The 24,312-nt window shown below is 43.6% G+C and overlaps 2 protein-coding genes across 9 annotated transcripts in view; one reads left to right on the top strand and one right to left on the bottom strand.

The window, feature by feature from the left end:
• Positions 1-1,076: 1,076 nt before the first annotated feature.
• Positions 1,077-18,314, bottom strand: pign (phosphatidylinositol glycan anchor biosynthesis, class N). Its single transcript, XM_014157154.2, has 30 exons — positions 18,032-18,314; positions 16,471-16,520; positions 15,992-16,253; positions 15,770-15,891; positions 15,277-15,375; positions 14,964-15,070; positions 14,734-14,858; positions 14,133-14,263; positions 13,936-14,055; positions 13,675-13,715; positions 13,480-13,539; positions 13,125-13,217; positions 12,968-13,023; positions 12,755-12,833; positions 12,395-12,577; positions 11,274-11,413; positions 11,003-11,102; positions 10,810-10,902; positions 10,385-10,476; positions 10,175-10,280; positions 9,308-9,416; positions 9,079-9,181; positions 8,869-8,971; positions 8,398-8,484; positions 8,076-8,131; positions 7,740-7,815; positions 6,398-6,471; positions 6,192-6,234; positions 5,477-5,529; positions 1,077-3,425 (listed from the first exon to the last, which is right to left on the bottom strand). Exons 3-30 carry the CDS (start codon positions 16,216-16,218, stop codon positions 3,302-3,304), a joined length of 2,802 nt encoding a protein of 933 aa, XP_014012629.2. The 5' UTR covers positions 16,219-16,253; positions 16,471-16,520; positions 18,032-18,314; the 3' UTR covers positions 1,077-3,301.
• Positions 16,995-24,312, top strand: part of relch (RAB11 binding and LisH domain, coiled-coil and HEAT repeat containing) — a 57,370-nt gene continuing 50,052 nt past the window's right edge. For 3 of the 8 annotated variants that reach the window (XM_045702068.1, XM_045702065.1, XM_045702067.1), the window contains exon 1: positions 16,996-17,727. In XM_045702068.1, coding sequence (XP_045558024.1) covers positions 17,265-17,727 — 463 coding nt within the window. In that variant the 5' untranslated portion in view covers positions 16,996-17,264. Of the gene's footprint in view, positions 17,728-24,312 lie in introns of all 8 variants that reach the window. The other 5 variants (XM_045702063.1, XM_045702062.1, XM_045702069.1 and 2 more) reach the window with 5 other exon arrangements.

Raw genomic sequence — 24,312 nt, 5'->3', positions numbered from 1 at the left:
CTTGGGGACCTTCAATGCTGCAGAAATGTGTTGGTACCCTTCCCCAGATCTGTGCCTTGACACAATCCTGTCTAGGGAACTCTACGGACAATTCCTTTGACCTCATGGCTTGGTTTTTGCTCTGACATGCACTGTCAGCTGTGGGACCTTATATTGACAGGTGTGTGCCTTTGCAAATCATGCAAAATCAATTGAATTTACCACAGGTGGACTCCAATCAAGTTGTAGAAACATCTAAAGGATGACCAATGGAAACAGGGTGCACCTGAGATCAATTTCGAGTCTCATAGCAAAGGGTCTGAATACTTATAGTTTTATTTTTATATATATTTGCTAACATTTCTAAAAACCTGTTTTGGGGTATTGTGTGTAGATTGCGGAGGATTTTGTGTTTATTTGATACATTTTATAATAAGGCTGTAACGTAACAAAATGTGGAAAATGTCAAGGGGTTTGAATACTTTCCGAAGGCACTGTAGGTCTGGCTGACTTACTGCAAATTGAGAAATTGTGACTAAACTCAAAAAAAGAAAAGAAACTGTATTATGAAGCCAAAATCAGTGATATAAAGAATGATGGAAAAAAAACTTGAGTACTTTAAATGAAATTATGGGCAGAAAGACATTCAACTCCATTTGTAATGTAGGCTCTAGTTTTATCCTATCGTGATTATTGTCCAGTCATATGGCCAAGTGCTGCAAAGACCTAGTTAAGCTGCAGCTCGTCCAGAACAGAGCGGCACGTCTTCCTGTTTATTGTAATCAGAGGGCTAATGTTAATACTATGCATGCCAGTCTTTCTTGGCTCAGAGTTGAGGAAAGACTGACTGTTGCAAACAATCTGCAGCAGCTGCCATTGCGTCAGCATGGTCCAACGTCCTCGTGGGAACGTTTCCAACACCTTGTAGAATGCCCCAAAGAATTCAGGCTGTTCTGGGGCCAAAGAAGATAAGATCATGTACAACCATTCTTGGAGGAAACAGAAGTTAACTGAAAGATGTCTATTGGCGATGATGGTGTTAAAATAGGTCTTGCCTCTGGATGAATGTACAGTAGAAACACTACAGGACAACGCACTGGCAGTAAATTAACATTTTAATACACCATCCATATCCACCAGGTAATACATCATATAGTATCAGTTGAAAAAAATTGATGTAATACAATATTAATATGATAGATAACCCTGCAGAATATAAAACTATTTACCACACATCGAAGTAGGAAACAATTCAATAACACATTAGTAACACACAAATACATCCCTTATCAACTATTAAATTAAGTTAGTTAGGCTACTCTTAAGCATGGCCCATTGTAGCTCAGGTGGTAGAGCATGACTAAATCGCTTTGGATAAAACCGTCTGCTAAATGGCATATTATTATTATTACTCTTGTTCCATTACTTAATGGCTTCATTTAAATTATACATAACAATGCTTTTGTTTTTGGTGAACAGTAGTTGAAAATAGTATTGTCAATATCATATACAGATCATTCAAATATTCAAGTATAAATTGTCCTATATCTAGACTTAAAAGGGTAGAAAGCAGGAGTTTTTACTCAACAAAGTGACAACACAGTGTAGTCAAAAATGTAGTTGTAGTCACGATCTGGTTAACTATAACTTCCAAAAATTCAGTTTTGGGGTTTTTAAATATGTATTAACTTATTTTCGGATAACTTTGGAACTACCCACAATGCACAATTGCCACCATCATTAAGAGACCTAGTGTTGGCGGTGGTGAGCTACAATCCAACATTCACGAGGAAGTGTGATGTAAACCAGCTATCATATTACACGTGGGGCATTCTGCACATTCAGAATGTGACTTGCTTCAAATCATCCCTGCCTACTCTAATTGTTTAGTACCTCGTCTGTCTTTCGTTTGATTTCCGTCCTCATTTGTTTTGTCCACTTTTTGGCCTACCGGAGTTTTGTAACTTTTGTAACCTTGGCTTAGTGCTAGCGCGCTAGCTGACTGACATCTGAGTTTGGACTGTGCTGTTATGTGATCATTTCCACCTGCCTGGAGCCTTCCTCTGATCGCCGGCTTGTTGACTGTTCCCCTCGTCTCCTGTGACCTCTGCCGCCTATGGAGTGTTGCCTCTGAAATCTATCTACTTTAGATTTCCCCTACTTATATTGCTATTGGATTCACTGATTCTCCCCCTGAAGTGCCTCTCTCCCCGACTCTCGCTTAGTAACTCAGCCACTCTTACCATGAGATGGTAAAGTATTTGCTTGTAAGTTGGCTGAAAACGAGTAGTCATGAATGCACACGATGAAGTTATACATTTGAGGGAAGATGCTGGCTGGCAGGGTCCTCTATGACATTGTCGCCCCTCAAAAACTTCAGAATTCTGATCTGATCAGTTTTATGTACCGTTAAAAAAGTCAAATTAATAGCCTGGGAGTTTATCGGCTTGAATCACTGAATCACAGAAAGGGGATTATTAGAGAAAGGCTTCTATTTGAGCTCGGTGTCTATTTCACAGCTTTTCCTCATTTGCAAAGTTATTGGTTTAATTCCAGCAATCACTTCCAGCATTTTAATCAATGTCTTCATTTCCTGCACAAATGTGTTATCATTTACATTGTCATGTTTCTTTTGTCTTAGTATGGCTATATTCCCTCCCCCATAGATCCTTGCCAGAATACGTACAATTATTCACCTCTTTGACTGTGTATTTTCGGCAGTTCTTACCTTCGCCACTAGAGGGCGAACAGCCAATTTCTGGGGGTCTGTACTCCCGAAGTTGTTGACTTTTTGTGGTTGCCAGTTAGCTAACAGTTCTCAGCTTTTCACAGCCAATGGCTACCAGTTTATTACTGGTGATAAAAATGGATGATTGCCATAATATTTTTGAGTCCTTACTGAATTTGTGAAATTTAACAAATCAAACATTAAACCTCAAAACTATTAATGGCAATTCATGGTAACCTCGTAAACAGCATTTATTTGAAACAGGTGTTAACTTGCTGAAATGTGTGCTTTTACCCGGCTATTCAAAAGGGAAAGGCGGCTATTTGAGACTGCGTTTAATTTAACTTTTACGGGAATAACTCCATATGTTACATGTGGTTACGTTTTTGCTACCTTGACTTTGATAAGCCACACTTTTAATGTAGACCTCTACAATAAAACAGTGCACATCAAAAGTTAGTCCTACGGCATCTTGCTTTGCATAATTTTGCACTTCAGGTAAATCTAATCGAGAATGTTAATAAATAGGCATGATTAAAAACACACACACACACACACACACACACACACACACACAACACGGTGAGATAGTGTTCAGGGGAAGTGCATCTTGCGTGTCCTCCATAGAGAGACTCTCCTGGAGGTGAGGATGTGGGTCATCAGACTGAGCAGCATCAGGAAGATGGTCATGGACATCACAATCACATAGTGGCTGATACTGGACACAGAGAGATATAGAAATATATATATGGTAAGTGTGTGTGTGTGTGTGTGGTTGCTGGTGGGCCAAAATATAGGAGAACAGGCTTGTTGTAATGGCTGAAATGGAATAAATGGAGAGGTATCAAACACATTTCCATTCATTACATTGAGCCTGTACTTCTATATCTCCGCCCACCAGCCTCCTCTGACAGCATGGGCTAATTTAAGCAATAAGGCACGAGGGTGTGTGGTACAGTGCATTCGGAAAGTATTCAGACCCCTTAACCTTTTCCACATTGTTACAGCCTTTTCTAAAATCAATCTACACACAATACCCTATAATGACAAAGCAGAAACAGGTTTAGAAATACCTTATTTACATAAGTATTTAGACCCTTTGCTATGAGACTCGAAATTGAGCTCAGGTGCATCCTGTTTCCATTGATCATCCTTGAGATGTTTCTACAACTTGATTGTAGTCCACCTGTGCTACATTCAATTGATTGGACATGATTTGGAAAGGCACACACCTGTCTATATAAGGTCCCACAGTTGACAGTGCATTCAGAGCAAAAACCAAGCCATGAGAACAAAGGAATTGTCTGTAGAGCTCTAAGACAGCATTGTGTCGAGGCGCAGAACTGGGGAAGGGTACCAACACATTTCTGCAGCATTGAAGGTCCCCAACAACACAGTGGTCTCCATCATTCTTAAATGCAAGAAGTTTGTAACCACCAAGACTTCCTAGAGCTGGCCGCCCGGCCAAACTGAGCAAACGTGGGAGAAGGGCCTTGGTCAGGGAGGTGACCAAGAACCCGATGGTTGCTCCAGAGTTCCTCTGTGGAGATGGGAGAACCTTCCAGAAGGACAACCATCTCTGCAGCACTCCACCAATCAGGCCTTTATGGTAGAGTGGCCAGAGGGAAACTACTCTTCAGTAAAAGGCACATGACAGCCTGCTTCGAGTTTGCCAAAAGGCACCTAAAGGACTCTGACCATGAGAAACAAGATTCTCTGGTCTGATGAAACCAAGATTGACCTCTTTGGCCTGAATGCCAAATGTCACGTCTGGAGGAAACCTGGCACCATCCCTACAGTGAAGCACGGTGGTGGCAGCATCATGCTGTAGGGATGTTTTTCAGTGGCAGGGACTGGGAGACTAGACAGGATCGAGGGAAAGATGAACAGAGCAAAGTACAGAGAGAACCTTGATGAAAACCTGCTCCAGAGCGCTCAGGACCTCAGACTGGGCTGAAGGTTCACCTTCCAACAAGACAACGACCCTAAGCACACAGCCAAGACGACACAGGAGTGGCTTCGGGACAAGTCTCTGAATGTCCTTGAGTGGCCCAGCCAGAGCCCGGATTTGAACCCGATCAAACATCTCTGGAGAGACCTGAAAATAGCTGTGCAGAGACGCTCCCCATCCAATCTGACAAAGCTTGAAAGGATCTGCAGAGAAGAATGAGAGAAACTCCCCCAAAACAGGTGTGCCAAGCTTGTAGAGTCATACCGAAGAAGATTCGAGGCTGTAATTGCTGCCAAAGGTGCTTCAACAAAGGACTGAGTAAAGGGTCTGAAAAGTTATGTAAATGTGAGTTGTTTATTAAAGTTGTTTATTTTTTATAAATTCGCAAACAAATCTAAAAACCTGTTTTTGCTTTGTCATTATGGTGTATTGTGTGTAGATTGAGGGGGGAAAAAAGAATACGGCTGAACGTAACAAAATTTGGAAAAATTCAAGGGGTTTGAATACTTTCCAAATGCACTGTATTTGGCGAATATACCACTAAGGGCTGTTCTTAAGCACGACTCAACACGGAGTTGCTGGAGACAGCCTTTAGACGTGGTATATTGGCTATATACCACAAACCCCCTCAGTGACTTATAGCTATTATAAACTGGTTACCAACGTAATTAGAGCAGTAAAAATACATGTTTTGTCATACCCATGGTATATGGTCTGATATACCACGGCTTTCATCCAATCTGCATTCAGGACTCAAACCACCCAGTTTATAAATGAGCCATAAGACATGCAAAACCTCTCTCTCTGCTGGGTCCTACCTGGTGCCAATGTCCAGCCAGCTCCCATAGTCCTTCACTAGGAAGAAGAAATGCTGGAGAAAGTGGAGGAAAGAGGGATGGAGAGAGAAAGAGAGGAGAACAAGGTAGTGATAGAAATAGTGGGTTGGAGAATATGGTGACATTTCCACAGCTTCCCAGAGGCTACCATATTGCTAATAGCTGTCCCATTTCTTACCAGAGGCTACCATATTGCTAATATCTGTCCTATTTCTTACCAGAGGCTACCATATTGCTAATATCTGTCCTATTTCTTACCAGAGGCTACCATATTGCTAATATCTGTCCTATTTCTTACCAGAGGCTACCATATTGCTAATATCTGTCCTATTTCTTACCAGAGGCTACCATATTGCTAATATCTGTCCCATTCCTTACCAGAGGCTATCATATTGCTAATATCTGTCCCATTTCTTACCAGAGGCTACCATATTGCTAATATCTGTTCCTTCCTTACCAGATGCTACCATATTGCTAATAGCTGTCTCATTTCTTACCAGATGCTACCATATTGCTAATAGCTGTCTCATTCCTTACCAGAGGCTACCATATTGCTAATAGCCGTCTCATTCCTTACCAGATGCTACCATATTGCTAATAGCCGTCTCATTCCTTACCAGATGCTACCATATTGCTAATAGCCGTCTCATTCCTTACCAGATGCTACCATATTGCTAATAGCCGTCTCATTCCTTACCAGAGCCATTAGGTCAGAAATCACCAGGACGATGAGGAACAGACTGGAAACAAAAGAAGAGAAATCATTACATTTAATAATATTATTAATTCAATAAATAAATGAATTCTTAATTCAATAAATGACCTCATGAGCTAATTTCTCAAAATACTGTATGTCTGCATGTGTACTTGATTTTCACATGATGGAACCAAGCTAACTGTTACCTTCTGGAGGAAAGTTGTGTAGAGACCTGGATGGTTTCAAACGTACACATAACGATGATGAATGGGATTATCACCTGAAACAACAACAGTCTCATCTTCACTCTTTTAGGCAATTGGACTCCATTGTAAAAGTGTGGGGAGGTTACAACACATTGTGGATTATTTGCAAAGTTGTGATCAGTTTTGTTGACAATATCTGTATTTTTCCTCTGTCAATGTCACTCAGTGAGTTGAGTGAGATTACAAGACAATACTACAATCCATAGAGGCATATTGTGTATGCAGACCGATATGTAGACCTAAACGAATGTAACCCACACCTGTTGTTAGAATAGTCATGGTTAACCACAATCTCATAGGCACCATTTTAAGTAGAGCATTGTTTCCTTTTAACATACACTATCATTTAAAAGTTTGGGGTCACTTAGAACGGTCCTTGTTTTTGAAAGTCAAAATTCTTTTGTCCATTAAAATAACATCACATTGATCAGAAATACAGTGTAGACATTGTTAATGTTGTAAATGACTATTGTAGCTGGAAACTGCAGATTTTTTATGGAATATCTACATAGGCGTACAGAGGCCCATTTTCAGCAACTATCACTCCTGTGTTCCAATGGCACGTTGTTAGCTAATCCAAGTTTATCATTTTAAAAGGCTAATTTGGTCATTAGAAAACCCTTTTGCAATTATGTTAGCACAGCGGAAAACGGTTGTGCTGATTTAAAGAAGCAATAAAACTGGCCTTCTTAAGACTAGTTGAGTATCTGGAGCATCAGCATTTGTGGGTTCGATTACAGGCTCAAAATGGCCAGAAACAAATAACTTTCTTCTGAAACTCGTCAGTCTATTCTTGTTCTGAGAAATGAAGGCTATTCCAATGCGAGAAATTGCCAAGAAACTGAAGATCTCATACAACGCTGTGTACTACTTCCTTTACAGAACAGTGCAAACTGGCTCTAACCAGAATAGAAAGAGGAGTGGGAGGCCCCAGTGCACAACTGAGCAAGAGGACAAGTACATTAGAGTGTCCAGTTTGAGAAACAGATGCCTCACATGTCCTCAACTGGCAGATTCATTAAATAGTACCCGCAAAATACCAGTCTCAACGTCAACAGTGAAGAGGCGACTCCGGGATGCTGGCCTTCTAGGCAGAGTTCCTCTGTCCAGTGTCTGTGTTCTTTTGCCCATCTTAATCTTTTATTTTTTTGGGCCAGTCTGAGATATGGCTTTTTCTTTGCAACTCTGCCTAGAAGGCCAGCATCCCGGGGTATCCACGGTAGTGTACTTTCATATGGTATGACATTGTAGTGCGTGTGTGTTTGTGTGTGGGGTATGGTACCTTCCACATCATCAGGCCTCCCATGATAAAGGGGTTGAAGACGGTGAGGAAGCAGTACACTGAGGCTGGATCAAAACTACAGAGAGAGAGTAGGAGGGAGGGAGGGGGAGAGAGAGCGAGAGAGGGGGGAGAAGGAGAGTAGAGAGAGCGAGAGAAGGGGGGGCAAGAAGAGGAAGCAAGAACAAAGAGGCATAGTAGAGTGGAGAAAAAGAGGACCCAGAGAAAGATAAGAGGGGTTTCAGAGGTCAGATAGAGAAAATAAACGTGAAAACCAACCTAATGCACTCATGAATAAACACATCTTGGTCCAGAGCCCCCGTCTCCACCATACAATACCTGTTAATGGATGCTATGTTCCCAGTACCAAAGAAGGCTGTAATTATGAAGAAAACCTGACAGCCTAATGTCAAGGAACCAGACAGTGGTTTTACAGAATAGCCAGTAGTTTAGAGAGAGACGGTCAAAATGCTATTCGTTTGCATAAGGTCAAGATTGATGTTAGGGTTTGTGCTTAAAAACCAATGTGACCAGATAGCACTGTTCTTCTATAGCCAGCTCAGACAGCAACTACATCAGATAGGGACAACTATCACCAGGGTTAAACTAGCGCCGCCTATAGGACATTAACAGTCAGCAGTGTCACCAAGGAAAAGGATACAAAGAAGTAGGATCTTCTGATGTCATCCAGCTTTAGTTGTCTGATCTTGGTGATGTCAATGTTTTCAGAGAAGTCAAGTGTGGACAGCTGAAAAACAACGACACAAATGTATTTCATAATAAAGCCACAATGACTTGATAGAGTGTAACACTGCATCGTATAATGCTATACCAGACATTCTACACCAATAGGGTTGTCTTCTACACTCAGAGGATTAACCATGGCATTGTGCCAAGTGGAGGGACTAGCAGTGGTTACCTTGTTTACCAGGAAGTAGGTGTATTAGTCGGGGGTGATTAACATGAGACTGGTCCTTGACACAGTGCATAGAGGGTGTATACATTTCCATGGCTCCAGTCATTTAGCAGTCACTCTTATCCAGATCAACATGCATTAGGAACATTCAACTAAAGTAGATTGCAAGTAGAACCATTCATCAATAGAAAACAGTAACAGCGTAAAGGTTTATACCTCCTGTCTCCCAGAGATACCTTGAGAAAGCATGGCTTCCTGTTCTATGTTGATCCACACAAACATCAGCCAGGACAAGACTGGGGGGAACAGAGCCTCAGACCTGACACACACACACACACACACACGCACAATTAGTACAGGTACGATACCAGCTAATCACTGCAGTGTAAGCTTACACGTGTTGAGCATTGCCTGACTATCTCTTACCCAGTACTCAGTAGTAGGTAGGTGGCTGTGAGGGAGAGGAAGATACTGAGCAGACGATGGAACAGACGAGTAGAACTCAACAAAGGAACAAACAGAGAGGAACCTGGGAGAGAGAACACAGGAGAGAGAGATGCCAGTTGTCTTTATAAGCCTGGTTTTGGTGATCATACAGATATTTCAAGGACTTTTATCATAAAGAAAGAGAGAGAGAGAGAGAGTTGGTGCCCACCCAGTGTAGTCCAACTGATGATCTGGTTGAGGAGAGGCAGACCCTGTTTCAGCTGCAGACTGGAGTGAGTGCTGGTGGGCACATAGGCACACACTGCTACATGGAGCATCTATACATATAGGAACAATACTGATTAACACACACACTGCTACATGGAGCATCTATACATATAGGAACAATACTGATTAACACACACACTGCTACATGGAGCATCTATACATATAGGAACAATACTGATTAACACACACACTGCTACATGGAGCATCTATACATATAGGAACAATACTGATTAACACACACACTGCTACATGGAGCATCTATACATATAGGAACAATACTGATTAACACACACACTGCTACATGGAGCATCTATACATATAGGAACAATACTGATTAACACACACACTGCTACATGGAGCATCTATACATATAGGAACAATACTGATTAACACACACACTGCTACATGGAGCATCTATACATATAGGAACAATACTGATTAACACACACACTGCTACATGGAGCATCTATACATATAGGAACAATACTGATTAACACACACACTGCTACATGGAGCATCTATACATATAGGAACAATACTGATTAACAAACACACTGCTACATGGAGCATCTATACATATAGGAACAATACTGATTAACACACACACTGCTACATGGAGCATCTATACATATAGGAACAATACTGATTAACAAACACACTGCTACATGGAGCATCTATACATATAGGAACAATACTGATTAACACACACACACACACACACACACACACACACACACACACACACACACACACACACACACACACACACACACACACACACACACACACACACACACACATTCCTTACCTGGAAGATTAAGAGGTAGCGGTCAGTCAGGTGTAGTGTAGTCCGTTTCCGTGCCGACCAGAGGTAAAAGGTGGAAATTAACAGGGAGAGTACACCTGCACAGGTACTACAGAGAGGAAAGAAAGAGAGAAAGACATGTAACGCTATTTTTCTTTTTAAAGAGGGCTAAGAAGCATTGCTGTAATGTTGTAGGGAGGTTAGAATACTTACACCATGTGAATGTTGGGTTCTCTCCCAACAACTGGCATCATGGGAAATGTGGCCAGAAACAAACAACACAGGACCCAGCTCACTGACCTAAACTACAGACAGACAGAGAGAGAGGACAAAGAGAGAGAGAGAGGACAAAGAGAGAGAGAGAGGACAAAGAGAGAGAGAGGACAAAGAGAGAGAGAGAGGACAAAGAGAGAGAGAGGACAAAGAGAGAGAGAGAGAGAGAGGGAGATATTTTTAGAGTGAAAGAGAGGGAGAGATATTTAGAGTGAGAGAGAAAAATACATTAAACACACATTTTACAAGTGCTTTGTGCTCCTGCCATATTGCTTGCTATCCAGTCCTTTCAGATTTGTGCACATCAAATGGGAAGGAGCTAGAGACCAGACTAGTAAAGAACTACAAGCCACTCCTTGTCTTACCTTGGCCTTGCTGTAGAGGCCAGAGAGGAGGGGCCAGAGAGAGAGAACAGCCAGGCCTACAGTCAACATGGCCCGATGGAAGAAACTCACCACCTGGGGAGACAGACACAGTAGCAACTTTTTCCAAGTAGAAATGCAGATTATATTGAACTGGAGCCATTAGTGAAATAATGACCGTATGATGGCTGCTTACCAGAAGTTCAATCCCAAATGTGACCAGGGCAAAGTATCCAAAGCATTTACCCAGTGGTAGCAAACTGTACGAACGAACCAGGTCTGTTAGAGTTCCAAACCTAAAATGCACACACACGTATGGTTGATATCATCAAAATAAACACTTTGCGATCATGACAAATGTAGTGGCATAGAATAAGTAAAATACCTCCCTTTCATCCATTCAACTCATCAAATCACTTCAAACCGTGAGTGTGTGTGTGTTTGTGTGTGTGTGTGTGTGTACTCACTCTTTGAGGACAGAGTACCAGACAGGGACAGGCAGTAGACAGTAGATGTAGTAGGTTACTGGACTTCTCTGGATTATCAGGAACATTCCAATCAGCAGCGTTGCTCCCACACCCATCCACCACAGGGTTTTACCAGACACCTTCAACACACACACACAGGGTTTTACTAGACGCCTTCAACACACACACAGGGTTTTACCAGACACCTTCAACACACACACACAGGGTTTTAACAGACACCTTCAACACACACACAGGGTTTTACCAGACACCTTCAACACACACACAGGGTTTTACTAGACACCTTCAACACACACACAGGGTTTTACCAGACACCTTCAACACACACACACAGGGTTTTACCAGACACCTTCAACACACACACAGGGTTTTACCAGACACCTTCAACACACACACACAGGGGTTTTACCAGACACCTTCAACACACACACAGGGTTTTACTAGACACCTTCAACACACACACAGGGTTTTACCAGACACCTTCAACACACACACACAGGGTTTTACCAGACACCTTCAACACACACACAGGGTTTTACCAGACACCTTCAACACACACACACAGGGGTTTTAACAGACACCTTCAACACACACACAGGGTTTTACTAGACACCTTCAACACACACACAGGGTTTTACCAGACACCTTCAACACACACACACAGGGGTTTTAACAGACACCTTCAACACACACACAGGGTTTTACTAGACACCTTCAACACACACACAGGGTTTTACCAGACACCTTCAACACACACACAGGGTTTTACCAGACACCTTCAACACACACACACAGGGGTTTTACCAGACACCTTCAACACACACACAGGGTTTTACCAGACACCTTCAACACACACACAGGGTTTTACCAGACACCTTCAACACACACACACAGGGTTTTACCAGACACCTTCAACACACACACACAGGGGTTTACCAGACACCTTCAACACACACACACAGGGTTTTACCAGACACCTTCAACACACACAGGGTTGTGAACACATCTCTTCAGTATCGGCAGAATGATATAGGATGTGAGGTGTGTGTGCCTGCCTTCACGTGTGCGTCCATGTACTGTGTGTGTGAGTGTTTGATCACCTGGTCAGTGGGTGTGGGTGGTCTCCTGAGACTGGCGTGTGTCTTCAGTATAACAAGAACCACATAGGAGGTCCAGCCTGTGAAGCCCAGCACAACACTACAGCCCAGAAAGAACCGGTCATAGGTGTGGTAGTAGGACAGACCCTCCAACGCATGGTCCATCAGAGACCTGCACAGAGAGATCTGAGAGAGAGAGAGAGTGGGGGGGCAAAGGAGAGAGAACATTTAGTATATTAGCAGCTAGTGTCTGTCAGTCATCATGACCAACGTAACCCAAGAATAAACATAGGCTTTAGCTCAGTGGGCCAACACGGTCTTCAGTTGTACAGATAACTGGGGTTTGATACCCAGTATGCTTACAGCTTCTTCATATTCCTCTAGCTGGATCAGAACCCTGGCCTTGTTGATAAACTCTGCCTGGCGTGACTCTGTCAGCAACCTGAGGGACAGACAGACAGAGAGATTGGAGGACACACTGGTTACACACAACTGGTCATGTCACTGTCTTTATACAAGTTGAACTAGGGAATTACCATTGCAGTCAATAGTTATATCTCTATTGTTGGTACTTACTGGTATGGAGTGAAGAGAAAGGATAAAGTTGTTTCCTTTTTCTGAGCCATCTTCACCTGGAAACAGAGGTGAATATTTGAACAAATACATTTGGTTATGTAATGTATATCATCATCATCATCATAATAACAACATTATTATCCATGTTATATTGCACCTTGAACTGTTCCAGTATCTGGATGGCGTTAGAGTACATACTCTCAGCTTTAAACTGGTCACTGTTGTTCAGGTACTGCAGTGGTAACACACCCTACACAACACACATTACACACACTTCATCAACATAATAAACACACCATATACCCAATATCACACACACACTCAATATAGAGAAGGTATATATGACATGAGATGATACCTTATCGTCTGCACCTATATTTGATTTTGCATCTCAGAGCAGCTCTGTAACCACAGTGCAGATAGTGGTTACTGTATAACAGCTTTTCCACTGATATGCCTCTTGATTATGGTATTCTAAAGACACTGACATGCTGTTATGTGGTGTTACTCACCACAGAGTTGACAGGGATAGGCACTCCAATAAGAGATGACATCAGTGGTGCTATGTCTGCCTGTAACACACATCTAGCATTAGACTGGGAACAGATTACTGTTGTTTTTAGACTATCTTCAACACACAGAGGAAATATGTGGTTGTGACATCATCAGTCAGCGCCAGATGCTGTGAGGCTACATGGGTGTCTCACCTGATTGACATCAACCCTGCGGAGGCCCTCCAGCTGCCATTCTGACAGAGAAACACCAACAGACACAACATCACACATTGTGTTATGTCAGCATTATGACCGTTTTATACAGGTAGAACAACTTAGGGTTGGAGTAAAGTGTTACAACAGAATTATACAAATCTCTGACCTCCCTTTTCCCCCTCTAGAAGAGATGAAAGAGGAGAGGAGAGTAGGAGGACAGACACACACACACAGACCAATAGTACTGAGTTATTGTACCTTGTAGGTATCCATCTGAGTACTTCTGGGGTTCAGTGACTCTCTGAGCAGTGTGAACCCCAGCTCCCCACACCAACAATGGGGTCAGGGTCTCAGAGGGGTGGCCTGCACCATGGGAGCCTGGAGACACAGAGCAATACATGATCTACTACTTCACTACCATGGTGACCACCTTTCTGAGCTAGCTGAAGTCCTACCCCAGTTGGTCATGCCGTGGTCAGAGGTGAACACATAGGCTGTTCTTCCGTCGTTGTCAAAAAGGTCCTCGACCATGGAGACCAGCTCTTTCACCCCAGAGTCAACCAGACGTATGTTCTCTAGATATTCCCTTCGCACAACACACACAAAGGGGATTTTTAAGAGACAAAATCAAACAGGGTCATTAGTAGTGTAAATGAGTCTGTGTTTCCTGCCATCCATTGTGTAGACCCCACTATATGCACTAATTTAAATCTGCAGTCCTTCATTTAAAAGATATTAGCGAATAATGTATCTCTTGTTGGTACATGGCTATATGCACTAATAGAAATCTGCAGTCCTTCACTTAAAAGATATTAGAGAATAATGTATCTCTTGTTGGTACATGGCTATATGCACTAATAGAAATCTGCAGTCCTTCACTTAAAAGGTACCAGATAATAATGTATCTCTTGTTTGTACATGGTTTCTGTATATTCTGAATATTCCTGTATATCTAGAACGTGATATTTCTGGTCTGTACAGGGTTTCTGTATATTCTGAATATTCCTGTATATCTAGAACGTGCTATTTCTGGTCTGTACAGGGTTTCTATCTCACTGTGACATGGGTCTGTGGGCGTGTCCATTGGTGTCAATGCCCAGTAGGTGGAGGAAGAAGACATTCTGATCCTTCTGTAGACTGGACATCAGACTGGAGTTCTCCCTGGCAGACTGGAGGAACGACTGGGGGGGTGGGGGAGAGAGGCAAATAGATACAGTGTCTGTACCCCCATGCTGAGACAGACACACACATCCTAACACACACCCTGTTCTCATCAACATAAGTACCTTGACTTCATCAAAGACCCAGGTGTCCAGTCTGGAGGCGTCAGTGGAGGCAAAGTCCTCTCTCTCTGCTGGGTAGGTGTAGGTGTACACATGGTCCCCACTGGCACCTGCAGGAGAGGGGGGAAGAGGTGTAGATGATGGTAAGAAAGATAAAAAGAAAGTGAGAGGGTGGTCGAGAGAGAGAGAGAGAGAGTGAGATAAAGAGAGGATTAGTTTATTTCTGATCTAATAAATAAGCCACACACGTGCATGGTGGTGTATCTGTGTTTCTCCTGTATTTGAAAGGTTGTGTATTGTACATGTGTTTGTTAACCTTTGGCAAACATGGGCAGGATGTCAGGGCTGCCCCAACACCAGGTGTGTCTGCTCTCATTGAACACGGAGTCAAACTCCACTGGATTCTCCTTCCAGCCTACACACACACACACACACACACACACACACACACACACACACACACACACAAAGAGAAAATATTATGAACGCAGCATATAACACTAGGGAAATTCCACAGTAACAGACTCAGATTTTTTACTTTAAAAAAGTATGTAAAACAAAAAACAATAATTGCAAAGTGAAACAAAACATAACTCTTCACAAGGACGAATTTGAACAATTACTTGTAACAATTTCCACAGGGGAATAAAACACATTTACTTGAAGAACAGTGCAGATACATACATTTTAAAGTTAAAATCTGGGTCTCAGTGTCACTCTGTTACTGTAGAATTGCCCACTTCCATTAGTAACACGCACAAACACACACACGCCGGCACACACACACACGCCGGCACACAGACACTGACCTTTAGCTACAGCGCTGACATCTTCGTAGAAGCCAGCGATCAAAGCAACGTGTCCAGGTCGAGACTCAGTGGGAACACGAGTGTGTGACACACCCCAACTCCCTGTTTCCTCCATCACACTCCTTCAGAACACACACACACACTGTGAGAAATGCATACACACACCACTCTCAGTCCACACACACTTCCATACAGCCAGTTAATCTGAGAGAGCTCAGTTACCTTAAGTAAGGAGCCCTGGTGGATCCATTGGCATCAGGCTTATAGAGGCTGTCTGCCCTGAGTCCATCTGCAACCACCAGCAGCAGGCGGGAGGCAGGGGGAGGCAGGGGGGACACCTGGGGGGCCATGCCGTGGACCAGGGGTGATGTGAAGTAGATGTCAAAGATGGAGATGAAGAAAATGACATGGACCAGAAGTCCAACCAGGAAGAACATTATCATCCTCATGATGAAGACTGGGGGCTGGGGAGACCCCAGAAGTTCTGGAGAGGGGGAGGAATGGATGGAGAGGAACAGAGAGAGAGCAGAAAATAGTTATTAGATATAGACATCAGATAATCTGTTGTGGCCATACGTTTCTGAGTCTGTAAGGTGCTACCGTCCATTCATACTCTAGCTATCGCATTCACTCACTAGAACACAAATGTGTCCCACATGTCAACAACATCAGACGTGCTAAACAAAATAAAAAAATCTTACCTTTGAACACTTTCTTGTTTCAAGCCGGTGGCAGACTGGTTACTTTGAATCTTGAATGAATGAGAGTTAAGTCATTTAAACACACACCTGCCACTTTTTGCTGTCTAGCGACCCAACTTCACCCATCAACAGACCCTAGTTTTAGGTGAACTAAATTAAGAAACACACTTATACAACCTTTAGTACAGTGTGTCAAGCTTATCTACCGGCGCGACGGGCTTAAAAACCTGCTGTCTGTCTTTCTAAGCAGCTTATAAAATAAATCAGTCCACACTGGGATGTTACAGCGCCACTTCCTTGTTGTAAATATGACGTTTCCAACTGAGCTACAACAATGGTCCGTGGGTATTGTAGTTTTACTACTGACATTTGATTTCGCAGTTGGCTACAGAAATGAAATAGGTCATAGTCGCTATTAGGAATTAACATGGTTATAACTATATAGCAATGGTCCGTCCATCCATCCATGCTTTATTTTAGTGATGGTGAGAAAAGTATCACTTTCCGGCAAGGTTAGCTAGCTGTCAAACCGATGCTGTCAGCTGTCAAAGCTCCTGCCCTGCCCAGTTTCTCCCTAAAAACTCCCGTATCCAATCCAATCCCGCTATTACATGGAGAAGGCGGGTGTTGAAATTACATTCAACCAAACTCTACCCTGCATTCACCCCTTTTCATGTCGATCGAGGAAGGAAGGGTTCAGCCAGCTAGCCTTCTAGCTAGCCATCCGTCCAGGAAGACGGGTCCAATTCTAAGCTAGCTAGCTAGCTTGCTACTCAAATCTTTATAGTAGGAAAATGGCGGCGGGTAACGTCAACCCGTTTAATCTGAGTGATTCTGAAGATGAGGCAGATCAGAGAGCAGAGGACGGTGTTCACATCGAAAATAGCCCTAGCGTTGGAACGCAAGGCCCCTCGTCCAACAACCCATTCTCTCCGCAAGCGGACGCCCAGCCCCCGGCCCTTTTAGTGTCCAGCACCCGGACCAGCCCCAGTGTGGAAGGCATCTCGGTATCGGTCGCAGCTGCCGCAATGACAGTTGCCTTGGCAGAGACCCGGGTATCCGTAGATGTGATCGCTGCTCAGCTAATACGGGATCATTACATCCTCACGGCCCTTGAGTTTCATACCGAACTGTTGGAATCAGGCAGGGAGCTTCCGCGGTTGCGTGATTATTTCTCCAACCCGGGCAACTTCGAGAGACAAACCGGCACTCCGCCCGCTTGTAAAGACCAAGGAATGGGACCAGGGGGACTGCTAAGTAAGTAGCTAGCTAGCTATTAGCTAACCTTACTAGCTAACAACCCAATGCATTATAATATAACTAGCTGTGTGCGCTAGTTAGCTCCCTGACAGTATATTATTCAATGGAGAAACAACGCTGGTACACTAACGTTATAGCAGGTAGCCTACAGCTCGCACTGTGCTTGTCGGCCAACATTGGTCTGGTTATACAGAAGAAACGAAATTCGATACGACACCCGTCTTTCTCTCGAACTGGCTAACAATGGAAACTTCACCGTGATCATGATTATTCACTAATCATAGAGAATTAGCGCACCTACCTTTGTTACCTGCTGTGTGGTGAGTTTCTCCCCTAGCCTAGGTGCCAGCTGGCTTGGAACAGGTGCAACCAGAATAGTAGTGACCATGTATAGCTGGCGACCTGAAAAGGCCTATCAGACATTCATGTGCAAATGATGCCTGCCACCTTCTTTATAGTGTAGTAATTGCGATATTTGCATCATGATATCATGTAAGCTGCTGCTAAAGATGGCTATACATGGCGCTGTGCTGCTCCAACACTACCTAGGCCTGTCTCTCTAACTGCCTATAGCTGTCTGTAGGCCTAGATGATGGACTTAGGCATCTTGATCACTGTTAGAACCATCATTACATTGGTATTACACAACTCTCTCTGTTCATTCAGCATGACAATGGTAGAAGAGTTGGCTACAGTACATAATACATCCACCTGGCCTACAGGTTGTAAATAAATATTCCTAGAAGTTTTTAATTTCATTTTTTTTTTTATTCAACCTTTATTTAACTAGGCAAGTCAGTTAAGAACAAATTCTTATTTAGAATACCGGCCAAACCCGGACGACGCTGGGCCAATTGTGCGCTACCCTATGCGTAGATAGAGGTGTGTCTCCTCTTCTACGGCATAGATTTGAGACACACAACACAAACAGTTTGCTGACAAATTGGTGCACCACCACAACTGCAACATCAAACCGCACATTCAACTGCCCCAAATCTTAAGGGCATTTCCATCACTAAACACAGGAATGCATGTGTATGCCTAGCCCAGATCTGTGTATTCTGTGTTCTACTGTTGCAGGTTCAATCAAGGGGTATGACATAATTAGCAATTTTGCATCCTTTTCTACTGATAAAAGCTACGATAAGAACAGTGGCCTGAGCTGTGTAAACTACATTTCCATCATTGTGTGATGTGCCTCCCACTTTCCTACCTGATCTAACACAACTGGATAGGTGAAAGCAGGGGTTCCGTTACAAAGCCTCCACCAGCCCAGTCATGTGAGGTCAGTGATAAGGCTGTTTTGGGAGGGAGGAAGGATGCTTGTCATGATAGAAGTATTTACATTCATGTAGCCTAATAGCCTCTATCTATAGCTGCCATTGTTCAGCGCGTGGCTAGGCCTAATTGCCTCTGTCTGTCTGGCGCTCGCCGGTTGTTGTGGATCTTGAGGACTAAGATATCCCAAGGGGCATTTCTCTGTACGAATGGGTGGGGGCTTTTGCAAAAGACCTTAGAACAGCAGTGGCATATGGTACTCCGGGCCACACCCAGTGTTGCCCTATATGCATTTAGCAGAGAGGCACACATTTACATGTTTTATCATGTAGATGTGTGGTCCCCCACCGCCCCTCCCCGCAGGAATACTCCCCCACTAACTCTGCCATCGCTGCTGAAAAAGATCCTGGGTGAAACACACACACCTATTATCTATGTCAACCTTTAGAACCTAGTAGGAGGAAGTTTCCCCATAGAATTTCCCCCCCGTTAGAATTTCACCCCACAGTATTAAGGTTAGTATTTGGTGAGGGGTAAGCTGATCCTACATCTGATCTTAAGAACAGGATGCTGAGGAACTCAGCCTGTCCTCTATTGTGTTAACTTCACTGATAAACAGGAAAATAGGCGAGAGAGACGGGGACAGCTTGAGAGCCTGTCCCTGCTAGAGACAATAGGCCGACAGCCCAGGGATGGTTTCCTTGCCACTGTCCCCTCTGCTTGCTCTTTCCAGGTTTTGGTCAGGACTGTACACAATCACATTGATTTGATGGATTTGTTAATGAGGGGTTTAAGATCCGGTAGTAAAACTAAAGAAGAGGCAGTTGAAGTTCTAACATTGTATATTAGAAGCTCAATTTGATGCCACGTCATTTAAAACTGACAGGTGTCATGACAGGTGTCGGGAGCATATGGGAAATTCTAGGAAAAGGTGTTGCATGGTCACTGGGTAAAGGAGCTGTCTCATACAGGTCTAGGCATCATAAGGGTCACTTGTTGCTGTTAGCACTCCCATAATATTATGATCTGGCTAGCTTTCTGCTAATTTAACAGACTTAGCTGCATGCTGCTCAGGTGACCATGCTGCTCTGGTCACCTGCAGCAGGCCTCTCGCTGCACAACTCAACACCATTGCCCACTGAGCTGAAGCCTAAGCATTAGAGCTAATTCCAGGAGCTAATACAAGTCTTCAGGTTCTGAAGACTCAGGGGGTGGTTAGGCCATTCATCGAGCAAGAGTAGCTGGACGCCACCACCCATTTACACAATGCTTCTCTCGCCCCCTCTCTCTTTCTCTCTACCCAGCTCATTGTTTTCTCCTCTGTAGCTAGCTGATTAGCATGTTGCTACAGTCTGCTTGCTCAACTCTCAGCTCAATCAGAGACTAAGGTGTTAGCATTAATGCTCCATTTTAGCTTGCCACTCTGTTCCTTGAAAAACGTACCCTGCTCTCTTTGGCACTAGCAGGTACATGCAGTCAAGCACACACTTGCTCACACAGATCAAGAAGAACACACACCCTTAGTCCGTTAGAAGAAATCACTCACTTAAACATTCAGGCAGTAAGAAGAAAACACACAGACTCAGATTTGCTGCAGGGTTTTGAGATGCTGATGAATCACACTGTGGGATGTTTGACTCTGCTCAACCTGTTTCTGTTCTGGTCTGACTGTCTGAGCTCCTGCTCACCTCGAGTGTGTGTCTGTGTGGGTGTGTGTGTGTGTGTGTGTGTGTGCATATCTCAGTCTGTAGGCCTACACTGTCTGTGTACCTGATGATCCATGCTGTAGAATACATCTATTGTTATATTGCCTGTTTTGAGACTTTATTTGAACAGGGAGTCCCATTGAGACCAAGGTCTCTTTTGCAAGGGAGCTCTGCATACACACCATTTACAAAATACAATTTGTGTCAATGTTCTTCACCTCCCGGTCAGTGGGTATAGAGGTGAGGAGTCTCCTGTAGTCAGACAGCTGTTGGGCCAGCCAGGCCTAGAACCATACATGGAGCTTGAGTAGGCCTACACACACACACACACACACACACACACACACACACACACACACACTCTGCCTTTGATATGAGTGAACTGCAGAGAGGGAGGGATGGAGGACCGGTGCAGTGTAATCACCTGGACTTGGAACGTCCCCTCTGGTATGGTAAGGAGAGGAGGAGGGGGTAGGCCTTAGGCAAGAATAGCTCAGCTTTTCAATACCATACACTCCTACTCACTACAGGGTAGTTCAGTCTTACTCTCAAAATGAATGGTCATCTCTCCTTTTACTTTCGATACACTATCTGTGTTGAGATGGGAGTGAATGGTAAGCTATATGGTTGGACAGGCATATGAGGTTACTAGAAGGAATGCTAACCCTGTCACTCACTGAAACAAGAGTTATCACATTCTACAGTCGTGGCCAAAAGTTTTGAGAATTACCCAAATATTAATTTTCACAAAGTCTGCTGCCTCAGTTTGTATGATGGCAATTTGCATATACTCCAGAATGTTATGAAGAGTGATCAGATGAATTGCAATTAATTGCAAAGTCCCTCTTTGCCATGCAAATGCACTGAATCCCCCAAAAACATTTCCACTGCATTTCAGCCCTGCCACAAAAGGACCAGCTGACATCATGTCAGTGATTCTCTCGTTAACACAGGTGTGAGTGTTAACGAGGACAAGGCTGGAGATCACCCTGTCATGCTGATTGAGTTCAAATAACAGACTGGAAGCTTCAAAAGGAGGGTGGTGCTTGGAATCATTGTTCTTCCTCTGTCAACCATGGTTACCTGCAAGGAAACACGTGCCGTCATCATTGCTTTGCACAAAAAGGGCTTCACAGGCAAGGATATTGCTGCCAGTAAGATTGCACATAAATCAACCATTTATCGGATCATCAAGAACTTCAAGGAGAGCGGTACAATTGTTGTGAAGAAGGCTTCAGGGCGCCCAAGAAAGTCCAGCAAGCGCCAAGACCGTCTCCTAAAGTTGATTCAGCTGCGGGATCGGGGCACCACCAGTACAGAGCTTGCTCAGGAATGGCAGCAGGCAGGTGTGAGTGCATCTGCATGCACAGTGAGGCGAAGACTTTTGGAGGATGGCCTGGTGTCAAGAAGGGCAGCAAAGAAGCCACTTCTCTCCAGAAAAAACATCAGGGACAGACTGATATTCTGCAAAAGGTACAGGGATTGGACTTCTGAGGACTGGGGTAAAGTAATTTTCTCTGATGAATCCACTTTCCGATTGTTTGGGGCATCCGGAAAAAAGCTTGTTCGGAGAAGACAATCAGTCTTCAGCATTACCATCAGTCCTGTGTCATGCCAACAGTAAAGCATCCTGAGACCATTCATGTGTGGGGTTGCTTCTCAGCCAAGGGAGTGGGCTCACTCACAATTTTGCCTAAGAACACAGCCATGAATAAAGAATGGTACCAACACATCCTCCGAGAGCAACATCTCCCAAACATCCAGGAACAGTTTGGTGACGAACAATGCCTTTTCTAGCATGATGGAGCACCTTGCCATGAGGCAAAAGTGATAACTAAGTGGCTCGGGGAACAAAACATCGATATTTTGGGTCCATGGCCAGGAAACTCCCCAGACCTTAATCCCATTGAGAACTTGTGGTCAATCCTCAAGAGGCGGATGGACAAACAAAAACCCACAAAATATGACAAACTCCAAGCATTGATTATGCAAGAATGGGCTGCCATCAGTCAGGATGTGGCCCAGAAGTTAATTGACAACATGCCAGGGCGTATTGCAGAGGTCTTGAAAAAGAAGGGTCAACACTGCAAATATTGACTCTTTGCATCAACTTCATGTAATTGTCAATAAAAGCCTTTGACACTTATGAAATGCTTGTAATTGTACTTCAGTATTCCATAGTAACATCTGACAAAAATATCTAAAGACACCGAAGCAGCAAACTTTGTGAAAATTAATATTTGTGTCATTCTCAACTTTTGGCCATGACTATACATCTAGATCTACATTTGTATTGTTTAGGTATGTTTCTGAAACCAGGGTCATCTGTTGCATAGAAAAGTAACCCGTTTGGATGCTGAGTCTACCCCCATGTTCTCGCTTGTCTCCACATATAGTGTTTGGTTTATATTCTGTTAGGATTTCTCCCAAGCTGTTTATAGTCAAGGTGATGAGGTGAATACTGTAATAATCACTGGAGGCTCTGTTAATGAATAGGCGGTTTACCATTGATTCTCGGGCCGATCAATTCTTGGGCCGACTCTTTTCTCTGTATATATCAATGATGTTGCTCTTGCTGCGGGTGATTCTTTGATCCACCTCTCCGCCGACGACACCATTCTGTATACATCTGGCCCTTCTTTGGACACTGTGTTAACAAACCTCCAAACAAGCTTCAACGCCATACAACACTCCTTCCATGGCCTCCAACTGCTCTTAAATGCTAGTAAAACTAAATGCATGCTCTTCAACCGATCTCTGCCCGCACCCGCCCGCCCGACTAGCATCACTACTCTGGACGGTTCTGACTTAGAATATGTGGACAACTATAAATACCTAGGTGTCTGGCTAGACTGTAAACTCTCCTTCCAGACTCACATTAAGCATCTCCAATCCAATGTTAAATCTTGAATTGGCTTCCTATTCCGCAACAAAGCCTCCTTCACTCATGCTGCCAAACATACCCTCGTAAAACTGACTATCCTACCAATCCTTGACTTCAGCGATGTCATTTACAAAATAGCCTTCGACACTCTACTCAGCAAATTGGATGCAGTCTATCACAGTGCCATCCGTGTTGTCACCAAAGCCCCATATACTACACACCACTGCGAACTGTATGCTCTCGTTGGCTGGTACTCGCTACATATTCGTCGCCAAAACCACTGGCTCCAGGTCATCTATAAGTCTTTGCTAGGTAAAGCTCCGCCTTATCGCAGCTCACTGGTCACCATAGCAACACCCACCCGTAGCACGCGCTCCAGCAGGTATATTTCACTGGTCATCCCTAAAGCCAACACCTCCTTTGGCCGCTTTTCCTCCCAGTTCTTTGCTGCCAATGACTGGAACAAATTGTAAAAATCACTGAAGTTGGAGTCTTATATCTCCCTCACTAACTTTAAGCGTCAGCTGTCAGAGCAGCTTACCGATCGCTGCAGCTGTACACAGCCCATTTGTAAATAGCCCATCCAACTACCTACCTCATCCCCATATTTTGTTTTTGTTTTTCTGCTCTATCACTCCAGTGTAAATTGCTAAATTGTAATTACTTCGCCACTATTGGCCTATTTATTGCCTTACCTCCTTACTTTATTTGCAC

The sequence above is a fragment of the Salmo salar genome, chromosome ssa19 (genome assembly GCF_905237065.1).
Source record: "Salmo salar chromosome ssa19, Ssal_v3.1, whole genome shotgun sequence".
NCBI classification, from domain to species: domain Eukaryota; kingdom Metazoa; phylum Chordata; class Actinopteri; order Salmoniformes; family Salmonidae; genus Salmo; species Salmo salar.
Note: the sequence above shows the minus strand (reverse complement) of the source record. Positions and strands in the feature narration are given on the sequence as shown.

What these genes read in the sequence shown, in the direction of transcription:
- pign (XM_014157154.2), bottom strand. Translation starts at nt 16,218, where the DNA reads ATGAGGATGATAATGTTCTTCCTGGTTGGACTTCTGGTCCATGTCATT. An exon ending in GCCTCTACAGCAAGGCCAAG is followed by an intron (nt 10,477 to 10,809) that starts GTAAGACAAGGA and finishes GTCTGTCTGTAG; the next exon opens with TTTAGGTCAGTGAGCTGGGT. An exon ending in GAACCCAACATTCACATGGT is followed by an intron (nt 10,281 to 10,384) that starts GTAAGTATTCTA and finishes TCCTCTCTGTAG; the next exon opens with TACCTGTGCAGGTGTACTCT.